Consider the following 27,626-nt stretch of genomic DNA (forward strand, 5'->3'; position numbering starts at 1 on the left):
TGTATTGTGATATGCAGAAGAATGCAAGCTGCAGTTCATTGGTGTCTCCATAGAAACAAGACATATTGGGGGGTGTAAGACACTGTCAGAGGACTAAAAATTTCAGCTTCAGCAGAAAACAGAAAAGCACCTGAGGGATTTTTTTTTTTAAGCAGGAAAACAAAAATTAATTATTCATTTCCTATATGGGAAGCATCCATTTTGAGATGAGTTACTTAACATACATCAGGATTAATTTATGGAGTGGCTAATCCTATGATTTTCTAATCCATAAAATCTGCAGAAAACACATCGTTACACTTCTAAGTATAATGCCAAAGAGGAATATAAGTAGGCTCTCAATGAATAATTGAAAGGTCTATTCAATGTGCTGTTAATTCTTGGTAACATTTTCACACTTACTTTAGACAGTGCTTATGCATTCATATGAATATTGGCTCATAAGCAGAACCCCTTTTTGGCTTGTGCAAAAGGTGTCCCCAGGAAAATTAAAGGCAGTGGGGAGACATTACTTCAAGACACTGCTCAGCATCCCTTCTACTTCAGATGAACAGAGACTCAAAGTGTGCAGCTGCATCAACTATTTTTAAGAAGCTGAACCCACACACAGGATGGATTAAAAAAGACTCATCTCCATATGCTAAACCTGAAGCTATAGGCAGAGATTTTTTCCTATGTGACCAAGGGACCTATTCTGGCTGGTAGCTTCGTAGGCTGGGCTACTGTTCCCTGATTTTATGCCCTGAACTGGCTATTGGAGCCTCGGGAACAGACTTCCCACCTCAGAACCAACCCCAGGCCCCCTCAGCTCTTTTCCTAGAGATATTTTCTTCTGTGGAGGTCCCCAGTGCTGAAGGTACTTTTTACCTTCTTTTCTACTGAAACAAAAACGCTGTGGAAATTATCAGTTTCCTCATTGAGTCATTTCTGCTCCATTTCCTCAAAAGTGAGGGAAGCCTGTCCTACTGCCTCCATGGCCAGGGGTACAATTGAAGCACTTCTGCTACACAAGGGAACTGAAGTTGAGAATTGCCATTAACTCTTGGCTTGAGGTCCCTGCAGTATTAGGAGCCTCTCTTAGGCCTATATTAAGACAGTGCATGTTAGATATCAAAAGAGAAAAAGTCCTTCAAGAATAACCAGGCCTTTTCCTGGTGACATGGTGTACCATGATATCATGGTGATGATCCAACCCTTCAACAACAACTAACCACTTTAAGGAAGACAAGGATTAAGGAAATGGATAACTATGAGACTTCCCAGCTGCAAACAAGACTTAAGGATTCTAAAAAGATGTTTCAATGAGTGAGAAGGAAAAAAAAAGGTTAAAAGTGAAAGCAGCTATTTAGGGCTTTTTTAGTTCGCATGTCACACATAACCAACCTCTATACAAAGCACCCATGTTAGTAAAAACCAGAGGTCTCACTGAAGACTAAGTATTATGCATATTTTTCATCAGCTATGATCCTCATAATAAATATTCAGGTACTAGAGCTCTGCCAGAGGATGCAGACTCACTCTCTAGCTCTCTACAGACTTGCATCAAGATGCATCTAAGATCAGAGACAATGCTTCGATTAACAAAACATGGCATCTTGCAGTCAATTTTCAAAATTGACATAAAATAGAATGGTACTATGAGTGACTATGACATGTTTATGTCCAGCTGTGCTTTTTAGCATATGTGAAAAGATGAAAATTCAGAAAAATGTGAACTGATATGCACTAATTTACACTACAGTTTCTCCAATCTGTGCACCAGAGCTAAAAGCAGTGAACTTGCACAAAATCACTTATCTTTCACAAATGTGAAGTACTGCCTGCACAGAAAATGTTAAAATTGATGAGTACACATGGAAAAAGAAATTATTTTAAAAGAGGTACAGAAGATGATGAAAGATAGCTGATATGGCTATTTTTTTTCCAATGAGAATAATAATTTAAAAGATAGAATTATTTTTGGTCTTATGAAGACTCTTAATGGCCCTGTAATTGACTTTTGGACTTTGGATAAGCAGTAATACTACCCTATACCTTTGCTTATATGTGTCATTCTTGCCCACATCATCAGTCTTAGGTGATATTAAGGCCATTTCTCACACAAGTAAAATTTACTCTAGGAATAAGAGATACCAACAAAAACATTTTGTTCTGAAGGACATAGTATTAGGCTGCTCTTTAGGGAATCTCTTGAACTCTTCTATGTTGCACCTAAAGGAAAAGACAATTGTATAATCTCGAGTAGTCTACCTTCACATCCTTCACTGCAACCTCAACTTTGGGCCTCCTGAATCCTTATAGACACTGATGTAAAATGAGGAAAGGATACAATAGTTTGAAGTCTCTTTTCCCCTTTCCTGCACACCCTATCCATTTCCCAAAGAAGGAAATGAGAAAGGGAAATGACTGACATTTTTCACTACTGTGCTACTTATTAATAAAAGTCAGACTGAAGGGACAGTGAGAAATAACACTCCGAAAGGAAGGGTGCACAACAACACCTGTTCAGATTAAATTAGATGGAATGGTGTCAACATATCTCAGGAGAAAATTAGCTATAGCTTACACAATAAAGTCTTTATTGTCTGTCAAGCATGCTTGACACTTATTTTTACAAATTATTATACTTTATAGGAGGCTATGCAAACACTCTGACTAAATGCTTTATTTTGCCATTGTTTGTAGGCGACATTAGATCTAAAGCATATAGCAGCATCATGCAGTGACAGAACTTCAGCAAGATTTTGACATTAGTAATACATACTGAGTTTGAAGCAATAACTCTTACAAGTTGTTTGGTCCCAGGAGTATGTTAGAAATATTGCAGTGGGGTCACAGATGGATGTTCCTAACTGCAGTTCCAGGATCAAAGATCTCTGCCAGATCTTCTGTCCCCTTAGATGCACACAGACCCAAATTTTCCAGAGATTCAATTTATCTGTGTAGCCAAGGCTGTTTGAGTCAGCACAGGATATATGAAGTTTTAGGGCAATTACTAGAGAAAAACATATTGGCCATGCTAGCTGTCATAGAATTTTGTCACACACAGTTATCAGATGTGGAGAAAGAATCAAGAATAACTGTTATGAAAGACTGAAGACTACTGCAGTGTGTCCATCATTCAGGTCAGTGGTTATGGCTGTAGTGCAAGACTGGTGAGTAATGTGTTTAATTTCATACTTTGCCAAAGGCCTCTTTGGGGACATGGAGCAACTGACAGAGTCTCTGCTTAATTCTCAAAATAAGGATCTTTCCTCACTTCAGAGATGTGCTCAGATGACTGAGGCAGGTTGCTGTAGTGTGCAATAGGTTCACATTACTTTGCTTCTATATGTATGTATGCATATATGTGCATATATTGCATATATGTGCATATGTGCATATATTTTCTTCAATGAATACATCAAGGACACAGTGAATATAGATAAACATTGCAAGTTCACTCGCTTTCTTAAAATTTGCAGGTAACACATCTTACTTAGAAGGAGAAAGGATTTTGTAAATATAAAAATTTTACAATATATTTCCTGAATCCATTCAAGATAACCTAGTGCAATATTCTTCCCGTAGTTATTTTACACTTTGGCAAATACAATAGTCATTGTGAGCATATTTGAGTGAGTTTGTTTGGGGTTTTGAACATTATAGATATGTAATGCAAGTTCCTTTAAACAACTTTACTACTTTCCAGAATTAAAATAAAATAAAGCAGAAAAGGAACACATTGATTTTCCTGCCAGAGCTGCATTTATCCTTAAGCACTTTGAGCAAGGCACAGCGATGCACAATATGTTGCACAGTAATTCTGCCTGAGTAAAGCTCCTGATATTAAAGAATAACCATGCATCCAAGAGACAGTCAGCCTTAGGCACTGACAGATTGACACAGCGTGGTGCAACATTTTTGTCCAGAATCTGGAAATGCCTGCTTGTGAAACTTTGGCAAGAGTAAGTCTGCACCATATGCATCTCCTTGTAAGTTTAATTGTCTGTATGCAAGCTATTAGTCTACCTTCAGGAGTTACTTTTCCTAACATCATCTTCCTTCATTGCAGTATTATGGCTAAATGAATATTATAAAGTCAAATAAATAAAAGACAACCCATGGCTGTTTGAGGCTTTTGACCAAGCCTGAAGCCAGAGCTAATGAATAAGAGCAATCAATCAATCAGTGTTTGGTTCTAAATCAGTATTGGTATTCCACAAGCAGAATTACTTAAGGCAAAGGTTCCTTTAGTGTGCACCACAGCTCTCCAACATCTTAATCTCCTGCCATCCCTGCACCTTAGTGCAGACCTTGTTCACTTGTATTCCTCATTGCTATCTCTTCACACAATAGTAAATATTGGAGCTATGCTTAATGAAAAAGGGATATTTTTAAAAAACTACTAAAAAGCTGCACTAAGAAACAGTGGTCAGTTCCACTGAAACGGCATGACAGATCTGCAGCAAAATCCAATATTTCTTAGAATTTGAATGCTGATTACCTAGTTAGAAGCAATAATCAAAAGAGTCTTATATAAATAAATGAAGACACCTACAAAGAAAAGACATTTACTGAAAATAAGCATAATGTATTTTGCATTTCAGTGCCACAACACAATGAATCACTGCGAATAGCATGATGATGGCTTCTTTAGAAGGCACATCTCTATGCCTGCTAAAAAGGATGAGCATTCCATACTGTGTCCTGTGTGAGTCTACTCAGGTAATTTAGCTGTATTACAGACTGGACAGACTATACATATCACTTGCACGTATTTTCTACATTATTGTCATCAGGATAGTCCCAAGATAACAGAAGTACTTGGTTTTTTTGTGTGTGTCTAACTTCCTTTTTGGTATTAGAGTTTTCTTGGATATTTACTTTGGACTTGGTTTCATAAAAATCATCATTTAAATAATGTTCATTCTCATGTCTATGAGGCTACATGAAGCTACAAGTAAACTTTTGTGAACTTATACTGGTGTCACTGCCAGAAGACATCTGAAAAAAATGCAACTGCATGGTTCTACCATTGCCATGGGACCTCTTTGAAGACGTGAGCCAACATGCTCTCTGTAGATGCACTGTACAGGAAGGAATTCAGCATTGCAATCAAGTTGAAGTCAAAGTGACATGGAATGTAATCTACACCAATATGTAGAGGAGCAATCCACATTCAAGAACACAGTCAAACCTCCACTAGCAAAGGAGCCGTGCTGCCTGGTGCTCCCTTCCAGGGGAGCTCCTGGAGGATGAGATGCTGTGCAATGCAATGCCATGCAGTCACACCGGCTGTCTGCCAGTGAGGCATTTCTCCCCAGCCTGAGAGGTGCTCCCCATGAGCAACAGATGCTGGTCCCCTCTCTTAGCACTAAGGGAACAATCTCATCCCCTCCTGCTGGGCTGACATGAGGGCACAGAGACACACAGGCTGCTCTGCTGCCCATTTGCTCTGATTTCTGCTGTGCTGCATGCTGTACAACCTGTCACGGGCTGGACCATATTAAAGATGGACAAAAAGAAGGCATGAATCTTATTGCTTCTACAAATATATTCTACCCCGCATTTAAGTGGTTTTGAAGTAGCTGATCCACACTGTCAAACCTGAGGACTTTTCTCTAAAATAATATTTCAAAAAGCATTTCTATTAACTGAAACACAATGAAATTTATCAGAATATAGTTATTTTAGAATTATTATTTATCAGAATATAGTTATTTTATAGTTACTTCACAAGAAATTGAGTTTCTTCCTATGGAAATTTTCATTGACACTTTTAAACAGTGTAATACAGTGTAAGTCTAAGTGTAATACACTCTCCAAAAAAGGCAGAATAAAATACATAGGTTTTAAACAGAAGAAATTTGGGACAACTTTTAAATTTCAAATCAAGGTGCCCTACACTCCAGCCTACTTATGAGAAAAGGCATGATTCCACTGTCCAAAAGCTTATATGATTTAATTTTCTGGTGGTTCCCCTACACACCCTACCTGCACCCCATTCATATGAGCAGGGGCTTTTTAAACTGCTGCTCCATACATAATCAGATAAATTACAAACTTTCTGTTTTAAACATTCAAGGAAAAAAGCACCGCACAGGCTGCGGGTGTCCAGCCCTGGCAGCAGCAGCAGCAGCTCTGTGAGGGGAGGCCGGGGCTGCCCCAGCCAGACACAGCCGGTTCCAGCCGGACACAGCCGGTTCCAGCCAGACACAGCCGGTTCCAGCCAGCCACAGCTGGTTCTAGCCAGACACAGCCGGTTCCAGCCAGACACAGCCGCTTCCAGCCAGACACAGCTGGTTCCAGCCAGACACAGCTGGTTCTAGCCAGACACAGCCGGTTCCAGCCAGACACAGCTGGTTCCAGCCAGACACAGCCGGTTCCAGCCAGACACAGCTGGTTCCAGCCAGACACAGCCGGTTCCAGCCAGACACAGCTGGTTCTAGCCAGACACAGCCGGTTCCAGCCAGACACAGCTGGTTCTAGCCAGACACAGCCGGTTCCAGCCGGCCACAACCAGTTCCAGCCAGATCCAACTGCCCTGGGCAGGGCGTGCTTCGGGGGCAGCGTGTGTAAGGAAGGGCACAAATGGTGGTGAGGGAAAAAATTGTGAGATAAACCTTCAAAAAAAACCCCAAACCAACCCTGTGGGCATGAAGGTGAGAGCAGAGAGGAGGAGGGGCTCCAGGCACCAAAGCAGAAATTCCCCAGCAGCCCGTGGAGAGGACTGCGGTGGAGCAGCCACAATGCAGCCTCTGAAGACCCCTCACATAGGCAAGTTGGTCATGAAGGGTTACAGCCCATGGAAGGACACATCAGGAAAGATGTGTGCTGAGGAGCGGCAGAGAGGAGTTTTTATGGATGGACCCCTACCCCTATTCCCCATCGCCTTGGGTGGCAGAGGCCAAGGAGCCAGGTATAAAAGAATAAAGTTGAGCCTGGGAAGAAGGAAGGGCCAGGGGAAAGGAGTTATTTTCATTTTTTGTTGCTTCTCACTATCCAAACTTATTTTAAATCAGCAGTACATTAAGTTAATTTCCCCAGACTGAGTCTCTTTTGCCCATGATGGCAACTGGTAAGTGACCTCCCTGTTTTATCTCATTCCATAAACTATTTCCTACCTCATCCTGCTGAAGGAACAAAATGAGAGGTGGCTGGGTGGGGGTCTGGCAGCTGACCAAGGTCGACCCAGCACAAGGACTGAAATCAGAAATACACACGCTTTCCAGAAATTAAATAATCACATCAGACATTTTGTTAATGATATAAAAAGCACTGCTTTGAGTCAATACATAAATAAATCACAGTTGTAAAGGTTTGTATTTATGGCTAACATTAGAGGTTAACAGATGAATGTTTAGCAGTTTTTTTATAGCAACAATATTACAAAAAATTATTAAATATCGCAGTGCTGCTCCTTTCTCTTGCTGCAGGCTGAAAACAGGGAAAGCCTTCATCTGCTTAAGGTTATCTAGTAAAATTTTCATAGCACATAGAGAAATGGATTCCAACATTTTGCATAGACAGCTTATTTTGGTATTGGAAGAGACATGTTTAACCTCTGCTGTACATCAGTGGTAAGTGAAAGAAGGACTCCATGAGCAGAGTACATGGCAAATAGGCCATTTTCTGTGAATAAGCAATCTAGTTCAAGCTAACTCAGGGAAATCAAATCAACTCTCCAGACTAAGGTTTAGTTACAGACGTGTAAACTTGGAATTACTTAAACTAGTGCCTTAGCATTTCAAAAGATAATCTGCTTCATAGAAATGCCAAATCACTAACACCTTCAACAGACCAGATCTCATATTCTACGAGAAGATGATAAACACATTCTTACTAATCCACAGGAATCAACATTGTCTTGCTGAAAAGAAGGATCTTTGAACTCTCAGTTCAGATTTATGCTAAGTTCTTGGGCAAGGAGCTTACTCCTTTTTCCTTCCTCAAAATCATGTGCTGCTTATATCTTACTACCACATTAGATCTGTCTTTTATTCTTTTAATATAATAAGTTCTTTGTTTAATGTTGTCATTACTAGTGAAACACCACGTTTTGTCTTATTCTTGTTCTAATACAGAGAAAAGAAAGCTGTAAAAAAGTCTTCAGAAAAAGTCTCCAGCTGATGCAAGATTGCTATAATTCTGATTTGTCCTGGTTCCTTTTGATGCATAAAATATGTGAGGAAAACCAAGTCAGCTTTGGAGAATGTATTTTAAAACTTTCATTGAGCATTCACATTAATGTTGTTTGTAGCCTGGTTTTGAACTTTTGAAAAAAAGCTAACAGGTTCTCTTGGCATCTTAGTTTACCCCATAGCCTCACGAATATAATTTTTAATAGATACTTCTCACAGGTCAGTAAGAGCCAAGGTTTTAGCTTTAACTGGCAATGAGTTGAGCAGAAAAAAACACGTTTATGTCTTCTAGGTGGACATCAGGCTAAATTTACATCTAGTTTTGTCTACTACTAAGTATCTTATTGATTTGAATGAGGACCTATATACTTTTGCTAAAAACAAATGAAAATCACACAAACTTAATTTGGAAACCAACGTGTACAATACTCAATTGGATATCTGAGTCTATTGATTTTGTAGGTTTAGGAAACATTTGGTAGATCCCTACTTCCCTTTACTTGGACACATTGTTATTTTATTCCTCTCTTATCCTATACAACTTCTCTGTAAAAGTGTCCTTCATTTAAAGGTAACAGCTGCTTGCACAATAATCACAATGTCCCCTTCTGTGTTGGAAACTGTAGTTCAGAATCCTGTTCTCAATTGCTATTTTTCTGTTCATGACACATCACAGCTGTGTGAATAAGACCACTTAAATTTAAGAATAAAAACATTAATTTAAATTATTTTATATGGAGGAATCTCTATTATTCAATATACAATGCAGTCTTGATCTGTTCACAGATTTCAATGTCTCTGAAAAAATTTCAACCATATCAGTTCTGTGTGACTTCCCATGGAGTAGGGGCACAGGTGCCATACACACATGACTAGAATCTGTGCAGTCCTCCAGCCTGAAATTCTGTTAAAATCTCATCTTTTCATAACAACTGACTACCCCTAATTGGATTCTTAATGGCACACTGCCTGGAAATTCAAATGTGGCCTCTCTTGATTTCAGAGGAACCTATTTGAACACAGACAGTTAAAGTAACTTGTTAAGACCATTTAACATGAGTGAATACTCCAGAAAGCAAAAAATCATATTACTTCACCCTTAGGGGTTAGGGAGAAAAAGATTCATATTGTATTCATAAAACGGGCACCGTTAAAGGAAAAAAAGACACAGCAGTTGATCAGCTCATATTGAGCTGTTAATAGAATTCAGAACTGAAATCGGTAAAACAGAAATTATGCCATTGCATTAGCTTTAAAACAAAAATCTTCTGAAATACAGTTTTAAATATTTGAGTTAATTTCCAGGGCTGTGTGCTACTTGTGCATAGGATTTGTCCTCTTTTTGTCTCATGCAAATGTAGTATGGCACATGCAGGCTAGCTGGCTTTCTCAATGCCTCAAAACTAAAATGAAATTAAGTGTAGAATGTGTTAAAGAGTTGCACTTTCAAGAGCTTCCTTACAATAGTCTGAAGCCAAATGCCACCAGCTGCAGTGTGTGTCTTCAATATCTTTTCAATTTCAAAACCTTAAATTTTGGAAGCTAATGCAAATCTACATTCTTTATTAGGTCTTTAAGTCTGCCCACACTTGACTACTGCTGTAATTTTATGTTTTAAAGCAAAAAAAAATGGAAAATACAGTTTAAGACGAGTTTTGAAAGTGAGCATATTAGTGGCCAGGTTCCCTAAGTGCCTTCCCTGATTTCTGCACGCAGTCGTTTTCACTGGGCTTCTTCAGAGTCTCAGCATATTGACAGAAGAGACTCAATGGAAATGCCTGCCCTTCTGTGAGGATGATTTCCCCTTCCTTAGCATAGAAAGAAACATGTGTGAACACCATCAGTTGTAATTTCTATCAATTTATGTCAGTCATGCTTCCCAAATATATCAAAGGGGTAACTTCTGGACCTTTATCTCAAAGAACACAGCTTTCTGCTACATGGCAAAGTATTGCCACCCATCCTTTACAGAGGAATGACTTATAAGGAAATTATATGACTTATTAACAACCAAAAACTTTTTCAGCATAGTCACATCTTCACCCTTTACTGATGTGCCTGAAACACTTGTCCTGCTCTTTTTTTTTTTCCCAAATACCTGTGTAATTTATACTTTTATTATCACTGCTAATAGTGTGATCACATAAGGGAAATAAAAATATCTGAATCAAAGGGATCAATCTGGCAAAAAAGTCAAAATTACTGTTTTGCTACTTTTCTGAAAAAACACATATTGATCCCCCAGGAACCTGGTTTGCAAAGCAATGACATTGCATGAAACAATGAATACTGAAGTATTTATGAGCCAGCTAAATTGCAGCCCTGTGTGAGAGTTTGGGAGATGCTGCTAGTTGTTCATGTATAAATTAAGAGTGGAAATTTTAGAATTATAAGTCAACAGTTTTATTAACTTCAGAATCCCATCACTATACAATCATTATTAGTACAAAATCCATCTTTTGCTGATTTTGTTATTTAAAATGTACTCAGTCATTGAAAAGCCTTAACTGAGAATTGTGTACCTACATTTAAATGTGTTAGAACCAGAATTTGGATCAGACTATGTCTGTCACTAGAGCTCCAAGCCTGGGCACTGATTGTGGTGTATGTGTGACCATGGAGCAGGAGAGTGAGCTGAGTGAGGAAAGCACCAGGAGGTCTTTAGGGTCCTCCATAGCTCTTGTGGCCTCTGCTATCTGGCACTCAGGGGGGCACACTGCTTTTTCTGGCTCTCTTACTGGAACAGAGTGTGTGTGTATATGTCTGTGTGCACATGAATGCACTCAAATGCTTGTTCCTGCTCACACTACAGCATTCCTGCATGAGAACAGGTATAGAAGACATGAGATCTTAGGAGAACAAGAGAAATCAAAACTGAATCTCAAGATTACATTGTTATGAATATATATCTGTTCTTGCTTACTGAAGCATAAATGTATCCATAAAGCCCCATGCTCAGATCAGACATAAGGGGTTTAATTCAAAGCAGTAAGCGTCTAGATAGAAAATCTAGGGAATTCTCTCTGGGATGCATGGGACTGATAAGAAGCAGGCACCAACTGCACAACAGGCACATAAGGGATCCATCAAAGTAGTACTACAACCAGCTTCAAGGGACACCAAACACTAAAGGCTGTGTTGCCGTGCACAGTCCCAGGAAAGGGAGTTTCCCAAGTTAGAAAGCATTTCAAGTTCATACTTTTCATCTAGAATGGACTCAACATTTAGACCAGGAAAACTTAACACGATTTTTAATATTTCTTTGGATGTAGAGCTGATTTAAGATGTTCTTTTTGGAAGTTAGTCTTACTCCTTGTTCCAGATTTTTTTTTGTAGATCAACCTAGCTATCATCTGGTGTGCTTTAAAATGGAACTGCATGCACACAGAAAAAAAAAAAGAATATGATTTATAAAACGGCCTGTTTAGCTTGTCTCTGCATGTTTTGGAAAAAGAATGTCTTGTTAAAGCCATGGTTTGGAGTGTGGCCACAGAAAAAGCCAAGTCAGCACAACCAGGCACACTTCAGGCACAGAGTGGGAAGGAACAAGTGTCTGTGGCAGGATGTGAACCTCTTCAGATGAATCGGCTGAAGGAATAATGAAATGGTACCACAGCTTCAATATGTGGCAGTATGGTTAAAATATGGAGAGATAAATGCTTAGACAGCACTTCAGAGCAATAGCCCAAATTAATTGTCTAATTGTAAGGTATAATTTAAGCTTTAACTAAGTATATGAAAATGTATGCAGACTACATATTTATGAGAAAGATTCCATTGACTACATATAATCAATAAAATCAAGATTCCCTATGAGATTCAGCTATTTAGCCTGCCAATCTTTATGACACTACAGTATTATTCCTCTTAGTTTAAGATGTTTTTTCCTTTCAGCTTCTATTATGGCTGCACAAATGGGAAGAAGCCAAATGATTGCACTGAGGAAACAATGAGGCTGAATAGATACAAAATGCTGTCAAACACACAGGGTGAAGAGAAAAAATAAGTTTTTAATTTCTTTTTGTTCTTTCTTGTTACTTCTATAAGCAGTTGGAAAGAGGGAAGGGAAATAAATCAGATGCAAAAATAGCTGTCCAGATGACAACACCCCACTTAAAGAGCCATTGATAAAATTTATAGGACCAAAAATGCATGGAAAAAAAGGGGATTAAAAATTCATTTCTGCAAAAAAGTATAGAATAGCTCCTGAGTTTTGTGCCCTCTCCTACGCATGCAGGTGATATGAATGGTGAGGGCTATGCGATTTTGGGGGAGTTTAACCCAGTCATTTTCTCTAGGAGTGCCAGCACAAAGGGAAGCTTTCTAAGAATAAGTACGTCTTAGGTAGCTGATAGATTAAAAACAAGAACATCTGAACTGGGCCCACTCCTCAAAGCAATGCCAAACTCACTTCCCCCTCCAACCCCGCAGCAAAATTTCTGTAGGAGATTAAATACTTCCATTTGGGTTTCCTTGTCATCACATAGAGAGGAGCGGCCACAGTGAGGGAGTGTGACTGTGACTGTGTGCTGAACATCTGATCACCAACACCTGCTTTCCTTTCAGATCCTGGCATTTCAAGTGCAGGACTCCAAAGGGGTCCTGGCAGCAGGTGCTACATGGTGCTACATGCAGGCAGGCAGCACAGCCTGGGGCACACAGCACCTGGCTGCCCTAAGCCACATGCTCACCATGCTATCATTTGTGCTGTGATGCTGGAATATTTTATCTTGACATGCCTGGCCTGCCCTTGCTCCTCCTCTCTCTGTGGGTAAAGGACATGAAGACCGGAAGTCCTCGTCCTCTGTGTGAACTGCTGTGAGATTTCTGCCCGCAGGAACAGCACCTGGATCTGACAAGCAAAAAGCAGCCTGATATTTTCTGGCCTCTTTTATTAAATGGCGCTGCCCTTATCATGAGCCCAGTTAAGCCAGTAAGCGTTTTGCCATCAGCTTCAGCAGAAGTGTGTTCAAGCCCTAGAAACCAAGGATTTGATGATGGTAGATCACAGAAAATGAACTGAAAATTTTAAAGGATGTTGTTGGTCTTGTATCAAATGTCAGATTGGGTGCTTAGAACTGGGAGGACAGACAGCAGATTATTATACAGATCAGCTAAAACTTTAACCTAGTGATAAAGAATGTCTTTTCTCAAAGATCATGGAAACATATGATTCCTAAATAATTTTTATGCTTTCGATCCCTTTCTCTCTTTAGTTTGATGGGCAATGGTCACCTTTAAATCTTTGACTTTATTACTGCAAGTAACTATTGCTACCACAAAAACTGCAGTGGCATTTATTATTTCCCTGCCATTTCTCTGAAGATGTTAATGGCAACTAAGATGCAGTTTCACTTTCCTTCAGTAAAAGAAATCTATGAATTACTATGTGGTTTTCTCTGTATATCACTGAATGCTCTACTGTGCGGGTTGTCTGACAGTAACAGACTTGTTACCCTATTTGTACCTTGGTAATGTACTGCTAAGAGGAATTAATAGCTTGCTGCACAGAACTACTTTGCTGGCATTCATACTGTCATGTACAATTTTCAGGCTTTAAAATCAATTTTGCAAACGTATCTGTCAAAAACAATTAAATTCTACAACAGATATAATTTTTATTGCACCAATCTATGCAAATCTTTCATTGTTGCAGGTATGAATATTTTATATTATACAAGGAGAAACTAAAAGGAATTAAATTTAATTTAGCCATGGGGTCTCCAGTCAAGGATGTGTGGTTTTGTATGTACTCCAGACCTTTTCACTGTTCTGGGGCAGAATTCCTAAAGTATATATAAAAAGAAAAACTGTAATGCCTGTTGTATCCAAAGAAAATGAAGCTGGCACTTATGGACCTTGTGCTATAGTAAACGCTTATCACTGGGCAGAACTTTTTTTTTTTTAATGAGTGCAAAAAGCCAGCTAATTTCCCTTACTACTCTAGAATAATGTATTGGGATTTTATTTTTGATAGCAACGTGGATCCCATATTCTTTCCTTTGTGTTCAGATTTAGCTCCCTTTATTTTCACATTGGAGACATCTATCTGGGACACTCATGAAACTTGAATGTACAGAAGTCCAGTTATTTGTGATTTTCCTTGATGAACTCCAGCATAAACTCAAGCTTTTCTCCTTGAAACCAGAACCAAATTATTAACTACATAAATTTATTGCAATGATAAAGCCAAGAGCAAAATATTAAATATCTAAGATGAAAAATCTCAAGTATATAGATAAAAAAGTTTTCAGAAAAATATGGCCGAGATTTCTAACACGTTGACAATAGAATGCCAGAAATAATAAGCAAGATTTATGGAGCATAACTAACATGACGTAATCTATGCTACAGAGTTCTATGACACCTCCATATATAATTTAAAAACTTATTAGATAAAGCACAAGTGAAACATTGTACGCTCTGTGCTATGGTCATTTCTCTTTCTGTATATTCTTTTAATTTAAGAACTGCATATACTGTTTTAAACATAATGGATGGGTTGCTTTTATTTATGTGCCCTTCAGTGTGCTTATTGCTCCAACTATGTTGATTATATTTTCTATTATTTTTACATTATTTTATTATTTATTACAAGCAGCTGCTTTCCTTTAGTGGGAATTATAATAAATGGAAAACTGGTAGAAATTATTAATGCATTTTTGGGCTTTTGGAAAATAAAGTTTTAAAATAGCAGGTAGGCTAATAAAAGCAGTGACTACACAATTTTTTTTTATCTTTGTTCCCCAAAAGATGCACCCTGAAAACCAGTCAATATCCAAGACTTGATCAGCTAAGCTACATAACAGTTGTATGTCTGAAATACAGCGCATACAATTTGGCCTCTACTCATTATCTGCCTCTTTCCTTTAGCTTTCACTTAATGCACACAAAGGAAATCTGTGAAAATGTTTTCATTGTTCTAGATCACTTTAAGACGCCTTTACAGTAAAAACTCTTGGTGAAACATATTAAGTAAATCTCATTATGTAATTATATCAATAAAATAGTCTTGATTCTGTGTTTTTTCTTGAAAAAGCAAACAATAATATCAGGCTCAGTACTGCTGTTTAATCTGCTCATGTGTTGAAGCACCTTCACCTGCCTTCTAGTATTTTAAAATAGCATGTTTTGCTCAAAAAAATGATGCCAGTAGTCACCAACTTTGCTAAACACACAGATTTTGTATACCTAGCAAAAATATTGTCTGACTGTTTTCACATTTCAGAAGATACCTTTTGAACTGTACTGTACTGGGAACTACAGGATCATGTTGGTCACTTGTTGCTAAATAGAAAGGATGTAGTCTGTCTCAAATGACAGGGAAACATGACAGATATGGATCCATGAACTAATTGTGATCAAATGCAGGAACTGATATTAATGCATGCCTGTAAAATAATCATGTTAATAGTACAGAAATAAAACCATCAAACTTCTCCACAGCAGTGAAAAAGCAACAGAAATTGCAACTTGTGAATTGATGACAGCCAGTCTGAACATTTGTTCTTATTTTATGCAGACCTCTCTTTTTTCTCCTTTGTGGCTTTGTTCCTGCATAAACTTTTAAAGAGCAAGCTATTTTACCTGCACATCAGAAATCTATACTGGAAAATAGAAATTTATTGATTTTTTGGATAGGCATATTGAAAACTAAAAGGGCTAATAGTCATGGAAAAAGCAACACCCCAAACCTCTACTGTTGAAAAGTTTAGAGCATGAGAAGGAGAAAAATACATACAGAGAATACTTCCCATTTTGAATCATTTCAAGGCATTTGAACACTATTCACTTGCTGCAAAGTTGCCAGTTCTAAAACCAGGATTGAATGAATTTTACTGAAGACCCAGTAACCTAGTGATCCTCCAGACCTCTGCTTAAAGGTAAGATTCTCAAAAAAATTTCTTATATCAATTCTTAACCCTCACTGTACAATTAATACTAGGTTTCCAAAAGAGTGCTTACTGTGTGTGTGATCACAGCACTTTTTAAAGCTCATTAAAGAATATTTCTGTTCAATAGGATTTTTTGTTAGCAACATTTTTATAATGCAAAGGCTCTCACCACTGTGCAGCAAATATATGGGGTTTTTTGCTCTTATCTCATGTAGTGCACTTGATAAGGAGTACTACTGAAGCTTCTGCACGCTGCATTACAAAGAAAACTGTCTTCCTGTAAGGCATTTTCTCTCCACTGCTTTCACATGAAATAAGGGCTCTTGTAGCTGAATGTATCTGACTATTAATACTCAAATGAAATCTAAAACCCTTCTACTTTATCTGAAGTATAAATCCCTGAAAATATTTTTGCCTTTCCAATTGTGTTCACTGTAATAAAGGTTAATATTGAACTGAACTTATTGTAATCTAGCATCACATGTTAAGTTCCAAATCTCTGCATGTGATTTATTTTCTTCTTTACTGTTGAAATTACAAAATAGGTAAAATGATGGCAATATTATTAAAAATATCACAGCAAAAGCATTTTACTTAAAGACAGTTCAAGCCTATTGCTTTCATGAGTAGGAAAAAAAACATGGTGCAAAGTGCTCAGGAGAGGGAAGGGGCTAGCATCTGTTGAAAATTAACTACTTCAACATTAATTAACACATAATTTTCTACCTGATGAGATGGTGTTGTAGAAAGTATAAATTGATGGCACAAGAGTAAGAAATTAGTCATCTTTGACTTACCGTATCAAAGACTATTGCTGTATTGCAGTCAGCATCCAAACACAGAGCATGAAGCTTCTCACAAATCAGAAAAAATATACAATCAATGAACAAGTCAAATTCATTGTAAAAATAAAGGCCAGAGATTAGAGTATGTATCCAAGGGTCTGGTTAGTCACAGCTTTGACTAGCCTGCTACAGAGCTCTGCAAAACAAGTATACTGCAGCAGTGTGGCAAGCATAGGATTGCAATGCATGTCCCATATATTCAAGCATAATAGAAAACATGGTCTGGAGCTTATTCCATGTGGAAGTGGGGTTTGTTTTATGCAGGCAGAAAAAAGAAAGGTTCTTTTCCCACATAATAGAATTAGAAATGAAGATTTTTCTTGATTATTGTACACAATAATTCCCCAGGATATCAATTACATAAAGCAGGTGCCTCTGTCTCCTGTTTCCCAGATAAATGCCTGTAATCTCATTTCACAAATGATCCTATTTAGACAGGAGCCACCTATTGTGATGATATCATTTGCTCTAGTATCCATAAATGGGCAACTTCCTACAAAACGTCATGACTACTGACGACACAAATTTTTATAATATTGAGTGGGCAGGGTGGTTGATGGGGTCCCATCAATCTACAGCAGCTTCTTCTGATGTGATACCACAAATCCTGCATAATCACATAAAAGACTGTAAATGAAGAAGAGCATTAAACCTCTCTAGTAAAGCTCATTAAAAAAAAAAAAAAAAAAAAAAAAAAAAACAAAAAGAAAACCCAAACAAAACCCCCACATCTAAAACTGGGAAAAAAACCCTGGAGAGGTAGTAAAGGCAGATAACACATAATGACAGAGCAGTGGCACCTTTTCAAATGCCTTCGGCACTCTCAAGGATACTGGTAGATATGAACAAAATCACTCTCAGTTAAGAAGTGTAGCTGTCAGTTTCTTTTTAACAAATAATAAAAGACTGGATATCCTTTTCCCTTGCAAATTTAAAATATGCACTGACAGCAAAGAGGACCAGTGCTTCAGTGATACACAAATTAGCCCACTCTTAGTGAATATTTTTTAGAATTAGCAGCTGCTTGTCACAGGAGCTTGAAATATGAACACTGTATCAAATTACCCTTAGACTCTTTGAAATCCAGGCTGCTAGACAGAATTGCTTCATGCACTAGCTACATAGATTTAATTTCTTACATCAGTGTTTTCTTAAGAAAAACCATTCCATTAAATATATGCATTTGGGAAATATTATAATACTCACAGATAGCTGAAATTAGTCTCCATCTGCCTGCTTTAACACACAGAGATATGAGGAAAGTTAAAGGTGATACAGTGTTCACTTGCCTACCCACCCTTATCCCTAAGGAACTCAGTTGTGCCTAGAGGCTAAAGCAAATTGCCTAAGAACTTGTATTTAATATTTTTCCTGGCAGAAGTTGGTAAGAACTTCAGAAGAAGGTCCCCTGGTTAAAAAAAAAAAATTACCTCAGGGCATTTTTCAACAGGATCTCCACAAATCTTGGTTTATTTACTTCTGCTTTGAACAGACTGAGCTGCATCTAAACAGCTTCTTCTTAATACACGGGAAGAAATGCATTAGGATCCATCTGCATTCATGTTTGAACAGTGCTCACCAGAACACTAGTCAAGCTGGGGTTTCAGGGTGGAACACTTTAAAGCTTAAAAGGAAAAACCCCGAGAGGACTTTATATACACTTCCACTGATGTAGTTCTAGCAAAACAGAGTCCACTTCTTGAAATCCAGCCCCTACACTGTACATTCCCTTCTAATAATTTACCTTTATTTTATAGTTTCTTTGGACCGGGGACCGCCCTCTACTAAATTTCTGTATTACACATAGAGAGGTTCTCAAAGGCAAGGCAGTGCAAATTTTAATAATAAAAGCAACTCTTTCAGAGTTGACTCCTACCAGAGTGACTCACTTCAGGTCTAGATAGGTTAAAAGCAAAATCTGAATGCAGCATCCATGGCTACAAGACACAGTATGCTGTCAAAGCAGAGAAGTCAATGGGTTTTTTACAGGCACTCTAAAGAGAAGGAACTCCTTCCTCAGGGATTGAAAACATTGGAGAAAACAACTTCAGAGCACTGAGTAGCCATTTAGATACAAGCCAGTTCTTTCTTTCTCCCTCCCTCCCTCCTGTGCTTGTCTTCCAAGACTAGCTGATCTCCTTAAATATGCTGTTGAGGAAAAGACAGAAGCACAGCTTTGGCTCTGGATATCATAACCCCTTCATTTCAGTACTGGGTGGAAATAGAAAAGCATATACTCTGTGTATCCAGATGGCATAAATATTTTCCATGTGTTTCCATGACAAAAGACAAAGATAACACAAGAAACAGTTAGAAAGTAGAAGTGGTGTGAGTGTAACTGAGATTGATGGTCCAGAAGTTTCTCTCTTGGCTAGATAAAAGCTGATGAAATGGAAATAAGGAGAAGAAAAAAAGACAGAAAATAGCTAAAAAGAAAATTAATCACTGCTTCATCAAATTCTATCCTGCCTTGGGAAACATCAAATATCAGATTTCTTTGTTAATTTTCAAAGTCTTTCAAGGCTGTTCCCAGGATGTAGTAGGCAAGTGCATGCTTTCTTAAAACAATATCTTTCACAGCATCTGAGTCAAAGGATGCCACCACTCTTCCTTTACCTAGATTTGAGCTTACCATGAACACAGCGATGAGCTCAGAGCTCATTCCCATGCAGAGGAGAATGTTAAACATGGTCCATGGAAGATGCCTTGATGGTTCTGATCTGTGCTTAAAGGCTTCTAAGCTTTCTAAAACATAGTGTTAAAGGGAATGGACCAGCATTTCAAGCAGTTACCATTTGTTTAGGGAGATATTGTGGGAAAATACTCCAAGCATATTGTTGTCTCAGGAAAGGCCTGAAGGATTATACTGAAAGGATGAGTCACTCCAGTGAAAGCAAAGCTGCTGCACTTGATCATGGAGAGATTGTCATAAGCCACATTTAATACTAAGTAAGGAAGTACAGTGGACATCTAATAAACCTGCAGACCACACAACAGAATATTCTAGTAAGGTCTTAAGGTCTTTCATTTACATGTGGGATCTTTGAATACCCTGATAAGGGTCTTCCTTAAGGTCTTTCATTTACATGTGGGATCTTTGAAATCTCCTGATATCCTAACAAATAAGTCTAAATGTCCTTAAACCACCTTTGAAATTCCTACTGGTATTCCTTTTGTTTGGTTTCTTCTTTCTGCCATAAATGGAAACTAGATCTCTCCAGACATTATAGACAGCTGATAAATCTGAACATTTCTGGGCAAAGAATTAGAAAGGCTAGATCTTCCTTAAAATGTCTGGGCTTTCCACTAATTAGAGTTGAAACCTAAATTATAGAACACCAGAACAGTGGGTATAGAACAGTGGATTATTGAAACTCCATCCTGAAAGGCAGGAGACAGAAGGATGTTACCTTCTAAAACACCTACTGATATTTTTAGTAGATAGTCTCTAAAGCAGAGAAAAACAAATTGTTTCAGTTAAATGAATTTGTCTGCTGGTTTAAGTAACAAGAAACCCTGCCATCCCCATCTCATTGTAAGGTATATTAATTATACCAAATCAACAAAAATTATGCTAAAATATTTTAAGTGCTGTGCTTTTAAACTGCAAACAGCTAATAATCAGTACAAATAAAAAGTGAATTCTTACATGCCATCTTTTCCCAGAAGCAGAGTAGGAAAACAGCTACTGGACATTGTGATGCTTCCTTTAATTGTATTACTTAGGCCACCCCATGTGCATATCGATTAACAAGGCTCACACTAACTAAAACAAAGAAAAGCTTTATAAGAACTTGCACTTCCACTTGTTTCTGTAGCAAACAAACAGGAAAATTAAGCAAGAAACTTGGACAAGGAAATTTTAGTCTGCTATCCTTCATAATGATTGCAGCCAAGATAAAAAATGCTAAGGGCTACAAGTTTTATTCTCATTCTTTTAGTCAGATCTACTTGTGCATAAATCTCTTGAGCAGATGAACTGGACTGATGGGATCCATTGAACAGACAGCAAGCATCACATTTCTGTACCTAAACAAAGATTCTCCCTTAAATCCCTCTGAGATTCTTCACTTTTGCTTTTCAACAGCACTGTGGAAAACTCAAAGGGGAGATTTCAGCCTCATAAGGCCAAATTTAATTTGTTATAATATAGCAATGTTGATGAAGAATAATGTGCAGTTTTTAATTACTTGTCAAAATCCTATTTCCCAACAAAAAGCTAGAAATATCAATTACAGGTATCACAACTAAATAAATTCTTAAGAATGATGATAATCACTGTAAATTATTACTTAATGTCTAAAACAATCAGAAAAATGTTCTGTTCACAAGCTCAATTTTATACCACCAGCTGCAATGCTGGTGTCCCAAAGAAAATTTGAACTCACATTCCATTAGCAATACAGGTGAAAAAAAAATCTACCAAATGAAAAATTACATGTTCTGATAGAAAAAAAAAAAAAAAACAAAAACAAACAAACAAACAAAAAAACCCCAAAATTTTCATTTCCATATGAATATTAAAATAATTGAGAGCAGTAATTTCTAAACAATTTGAGGAGGACTTTGCTTTTCAAAATCTGGTTAGCACAATTGTTGATTGATAAGGGGCAATCATGGTTTGCATCTAGTGACTCATCTAAATGAAACAGAATTGTTTGGGAAAGAGGAAGAAAAGGATAAAAAGTTCTGCCTAATTTCTTTCTGTCTGTGAAAATGTGCATTTTACTAAGTCATTTCCTTTTCAAATTAACTCCCCACTTCTTTGAAAGACAGCTGCACTGAAACATTTATGGCTCTAAAGTTTTTACAAAATACTGTTTAATATAAGCAGGAACTAAATACTCTCCTTTACCATAGACCTTGATACTGTAGAATGCCTGGTAGATTTTCCAGAGGTCAGATGTTTGGTTGGGTTCATCCTCGTAATCAAAAAAATCAAATTCTTGGAGCATTTCAGGTCTGGATTCTCTATAAATTATAGCTATTGTGACAAAACACTGCCTTTGGCAGACAGGAGATCTATAGAGAGACTTTTCTTCATTGAAGATCAAAGCTATAAAATAGTACTAACACTGACCACCAAAGCTATGGTATGGCCATAACACTGACATGAAAAGGAGAGGGCACTTGCAGGTTAGGATACTATCAAAATACTATCATATTTTGATAGTATCAAAGTGCAAGATGCATCTGTGAGCAGGACAGCTTTGTGAACAATGATCCCTCACTCATCTGGAGGTAAGACTGCAAAAACATCTGGCTGCCTCTTAATGCAAGTGTTGAAGAACAGCTGTAATAACAACGAAGAGAAAGGCAATCTTGAAAGACCATAGTCAAAAAATATAGGACTAATGCCATCTTTTAAAGATAATGAGTTTGCTTCAAAAATGTCACTTTTTTCTTCTTACCAACATCTCCACAGAGCTTAAGTTAGAGGCCCTTCCTTCCTTCCTCCCTTCCTTCCTCCCTTCCTTCCTTCCTTCCTTCCTTCCTTCCTTCCTTCCTTCCTTCCTTCCTTCCTTCCTTCCTTCCTTCCTTCCTTCCTTCCTTCCTTCCTTCCTTCCTTCCTTCCTTCCTTCCTTCCTTCCTTCCTTCCTTCCTTCCTTCCTTCCTTCCTTCCTTCCTTCCTTCCTTCCTTCCTTCCTTCCTTCCTTCCTTCCTTCCTTCCTTCCTTCCTTCCTTCCTTCCTTCCTTCCTTCCTTCCTTCCTTCCTTCCTTCCTTCCTTCCTTCCTTCCTTCCTTCCTTCCTTCCTTCCTTCCTTCCTTCCTTCCTTCCTTCCTTCCTTCCTTCCTTCCTTCCTTCCTTCCTTCCTTCCTTCCTTCCTTCCTTCCTTCCTTCCTTCCTTCCTTCCTTCCTTCCTTCCTTCCTGAAAAGTAACCACCTGGTCTCCCTGTACGTTTAAGCTTAGAGCAGTTAAGAACTTTCTCAACTTTGCAATGTTTCATTTTGACAAACTTTATAACAGGTCCATTATTTTTACCAATTTTTCTCAAGTAACATTGCTTCAGAAACCACTAATCTGAGAATGTTTGCGTAGGCTTTCTGACCTGACAGGCTTTAATTTTTATATCTTTTTGTTTTCTGTTCTATGTCCTTTGTCAAACACAGTTCCTTCACTTGCAGTCTTGTGTTCTTTGCCTTTACTTCCCCTTATCCTCCTTCCCAATTTTCTAAGTTCAAATAGACAAAAAAGTGATGTGAAAATAGACAAAAAATTATCTTTTCCTATCTGATTTTACACATATCTGATGTCTTTGAAAGATGATCAGCAGACTTTATGACAAAACTGAAGATGATGTTCTAAAAAACCATTCTAGAAACCGTGGAAAAATAGACGACAGAGGAAGGAGTTGAAGATGACCAAGGTGTGATCAGGTTAAATCTCATATTAAATAATCTATTCTCCCTTGACAAATTTTTGGGAAAGGTGGAGAGAGACGTGACAGCAGCTGCAGATAGTTCAAAAGCTTTCAGAGGATCTGGAGAGCCCAAAGGAGGCACCTCACACAGTGAGGCTTCAAGCTGAAGCACTGTCTCCACATCACAGCCATGAGAAAGAGCCTACAAGGTCTCAGTAATATTTCTTGATTATTTGCTAAATATAGCAACACAGTCTAGGTCCTCTGGCACATAAATAAAATTCTGCTTCACATATTCTGTGCTTTGTTTGCCAGTATGTAAATATGGCTACTATGTCACCCCAATATTAACTGTGTCTTGTGCTGCAACAACTGAAGTACCAGAGTTTGGACCTTTGCAAGTTGAAATGTGGGTTTGACATCATGTTCATGTCCTTGTTGTGGCTGATGATAAGCTTTGTTTTGAAGGTGAAACAAAGTCAAATTCTATAACTTCACATGTTGCCAAGAGACAAAACAGTCGTCTTTTGGCCATATCTCATCAGAGGCACTGGCACTAATCCATTTCCAAGCATCACAGCTCATAAACTCAGAACTATTATGGACTCAATAAAGTCAATCGATACATTACTTAAGTGAGATGGAATGATTTAGCTCTTAGGGAAAAAAATATAGGGCTCAGTGTTATTAAATGCTGGGCTTGAGCATCCCAGAATAATGAATTATAAGAAAATCATTCAGACAGACACGCCTGTCTTGGCACATTCACTTGAAATACAACCAGGAAAACACAGTCTTTTTGTTTTGTTTAAATAAATTGAGAGGACTTCAAATCAAGGACTGCTTCTTAGTATCTGTTTCACAAAAGCTTCTTGAAGAGCTTTTTTCTGAGACCCTACTTCATACAGAATATGTGTAACAGCTCGACAAGAACCTGGATTTGTCCCTTACAAATTTGAAAATCAAACTCTAAAGTATCCACGTAGGACTGACAAGTTTTTCAAAGGTGGAGAAACCTATAGCACTTATATGACTTCCCTACTGACAAATCTGAGCTAGACAGAAAAACATAGTATAGTGACAATGGGAGGAAATGGGGTACTCTGGATATCATGATTTGCATTAAAAATACATTTTGACACAAATTCTTTTCAATCTTACATGTTAACTTAAAGTAATAAAGGTAAACAGATGCATGTATTTACACATATCCAAATAACCAATAATGTATATTGACTTATCGCAATCTTTACAAGGCCTATTTTAGAAACTAATTGAATCTGTCTTTTATTTTAGAAAGAGGAGGTTTTTTATACTTTATTTTATATAAGAGGTGTTAAATCTCTTTCCTCCTCTATCATCCTACATTTTCATTTCAGAGAACCTTGCTCACATCCCAAAGGAAAGTTCCCAAGCTGACATGTACTACAAATTCTAATTTTTTTTTTTTTTTCTTGAGGCTTCTAGCATAAGCTATGGCAGTGAAAATGTGCATTGAAATTACTGGTTAGCCTGACTACTAAAAATAGTTATTTCAGCCATAGAAAACAACACAGTAGAAATATTCTTTCTGTAGATTATTTCTCATAAGTTTTATGTTTCTTACAGAAAGACAATGTGAGCAAGACTACTCATTAACAATGGAATGCAGGAAGTAAAATCCTCCAGCAATAGTTCAAGAAAGCATACTACAGTACGTCTGTAAACCTGGTTTTCTCTAAGGGTGACTGAGGGCCAGAAAATGACATGACAAAGATGAAGATATCCCCGATAGATTATTTAACCCTGCCAGTCTGCAAAAAAACCCCATCAGTAGTAACATTAATATTCACAGTGGCACCTTTTGATGCTTCCATAATTTAGATTTGACCTCAGTGAGAAACCTGTTCCCATGTTTCTAGTCTTTTATGAAAGGACAATAACACCCCTGCATTAACCCTGCATCGCGGTTGCCCAGTAAGCACCCACAAATGTTTCATATCAAGGATTTTGCAGTCTAGAACTGAAGCACACTGGAAAAGCTGATACGTGCAGAAGTCACTATGGTTACTGCCTACACTTTCTTTGCCTCCAATAAGATCTTTCATTTCCATAAGCATTAAAATTCACCAAATGCACCAAAATTATTCAGACAAAAAAAAAATAGTCTCTTTGGTTTATAAGCCTTTTAGCTGTGTTGCTTTTATCTTTTTAAGTACAGACTCTGAGCTGAAGCATATTATTCCACATCTGAATATAAGAAAAAGTATTGCAGGAGAAACCTTGTGGTGTGAATGCTTTCTGGACCCCCAGCTTCTTCAGTGTGTGTGGAACAGCTGTCTGCTGTTGGCCAGTGCAAAGCCGAAACCCAGAAAACACTGCACAGGTTGCCAGAAAAAAGACACTAGTTGGAGATTTTGGAGATTTAGCAAGCCAGATTCAGATTGTGTTTTTTTTTTTGGTTTTTTTTTTTTTTTTTTTTTTGGTTTTTTTTTTTTTGTGTGTTTTTTGGGTTTTTTTTTGCTTTGCTTTATCTTACAGCAATCAGCATGATTCTTTCTTTCAGTATTCTTATATAAATGTCAAACTGGCTAGAGCCTGTAATATTTTCTGACCTCAGAGTTACTCAGTATACCAAGCTCTTTAAAATTGTATCCAGTGGCTGTGTCCTCAACAGTCATTTAAAACATTTCTTAGTTTTATCCTTTTACTTCAGTTAGCTTTCTACTTAAGTCCCTTCCAGCACACTGAATGATTTTATTCCCTGGTGTTGCCTGTTATTTTGAAAACTTCCCTGAACCACCATTGTCAACTCTCCTACATACAAATAGCCTGTTTTTTTCTTTTCACCTCAACTACCTCCTTACAGCTAGTTGCTTTTACTGTGGCATGTTTGACAGATCAATATATTCTTTATCAGTTCAGTTACTTCCCTTTATTTTTCCTCTATGTGATTTTGCTGATGTTCCCTTTAGGTGAAAGTTCTTAATATTACTCTTCAATACACTCAATGAGGTCTTTGCACTGAGAACCCTTTTTCAGACAGAGCAGGGTGCTCACTGCATACAGGACATGCAGGTAAAATACTTGACACCTTCAGCAGGAATTACACCAAATTCAGCTGTGGTTTATAGAGAAGCAGCACCGGCAGGGGCTTATTCCTGCTGCTGAGGAAGGAGATATAATCCCCTCAACACCCAAATATACAGCATGTCTTCCAGCATTGCCAACCCCAAGGAGTCAAACAACACCCCCAATACTCACAGATGGAACTTTCCCAAAAGCACAAATAATTTCTTAAAAAGTAGGTATGAAAATTGCCCACGACATTTCAGACCAAATGTCCAACTTGTAAGAACTCAGAAAACTGCCTATCACAACATTAGTTTCTTAAACCAGACTGGAAAATAGGCCTTTTCCCTGTAATCCCTCACTTTCATAATAACAAACTCTTGCTAATGTATTAAATGTCATACGAAACAACAAATCAGAAGTGGTCACTTTTTCATGTATCATTTCCATGTATGACACCTAGATACATTAAAGAAGGGGGAAAGTACTTTCTAGAAGTTCAAAGAATTCAGCTGTTGGCTTAAAATAGTCAGCAATTTCTATATAAGTTATAGAAAATATCAAACAATTCTCTGCTCAAAATTTTTCAATGTAAATGAGAATGTGATAAAGGTTTTACTTCTGATGAAGTCTTAGTAAATGCACATGCATCCAGATTTTGACAGAACCAGAAGCAGTTTAGTGGGAGCTTATAAAACTTATGTAAGGAGAGTACACCAAAAGGATGATAGTTATTGGTAGAATGCTACTCTGACATTTAAGCTGTTTTCTGTTATGCCTGCTTACTTACTTGTGCTCCTGTCTTATTCCCTGGGAGAAATGCCAAAAAATATAATGACCTCTGTATACTAACTATTAATTATGTCACATCATGCTGCTTAAAATATGTTACAACCTGATTGGCACAGAAACACATTTTGTTCTGTTTGGGAGCACTTATACCCAGAACAATGAAAATTCACAGTCCCAACTTCTTGGGAACCAAGAAATCAGCTCTAAATATGGCTTTATATTGGAGTTCAGCTGCAGCATTACAAGCTATGGCAGAGCATCTTAACTCACAGACAAGATAATTTATAATGGGACAGTATTTAAAACAAAAGCAGATCTTGTTCAGATTGAATTAATCCACGTCGAGGATCAAATTACCTGTAAAGATGCAAATTATTCTTTAGAAATCGTTCCAAGGTGCAAACACATAGGAGACATGCCCTGACTTTACCTAAAGCACAGACAAATACAGTGCAGATTCACAATCACAGCAAATGAGTACACAGTATAAAGAAAACACAGCCTTAGAAAAGTTACTATCTTACAGAGCACAGCTGGCTGCTAGATTTAAGGAGAAA

The 27,626-nt window shown here is 37.7% G+C and overlaps 1 protein-coding gene across 5 annotated transcripts in view; it reads right to left on the bottom strand.

The window, feature by feature from the left end:
* DLGAP2 (DLG associated protein 2) overlaps positions 1-27,626 on the bottom strand; it is a 449,026-nt gene that overhangs the window by 299,491 nt on the left and 121,909 nt on the right. The window contains exon 1 of one of the 5 annotated variants that reach the window (XM_053938071.1): positions 5,977-7,070. The exons of the other annotated variants lie outside the window; for them this stretch is intronic. Coding sequence (XP_053794046.1) covers positions 5,977-5,991 — 15 coding nt within the window. The 5' untranslated portion in view covers positions 5,992-7,070. Of the gene's footprint in view, positions 1-5,976; positions 7,071-27,626 lie in introns of those variants that run through there. 5 annotated transcript variants of the gene reach the window in all.

This window comes from Vidua chalybeata, chromosome 3 (assembly GCF_026979565.1).
Source record: "Vidua chalybeata isolate OUT-0048 chromosome 3, bVidCha1 merged haplotype, whole genome shotgun sequence".
NCBI lineage: Eukaryota > Metazoa > Chordata > Aves > Passeriformes > Viduidae > Vidua > Vidua chalybeata.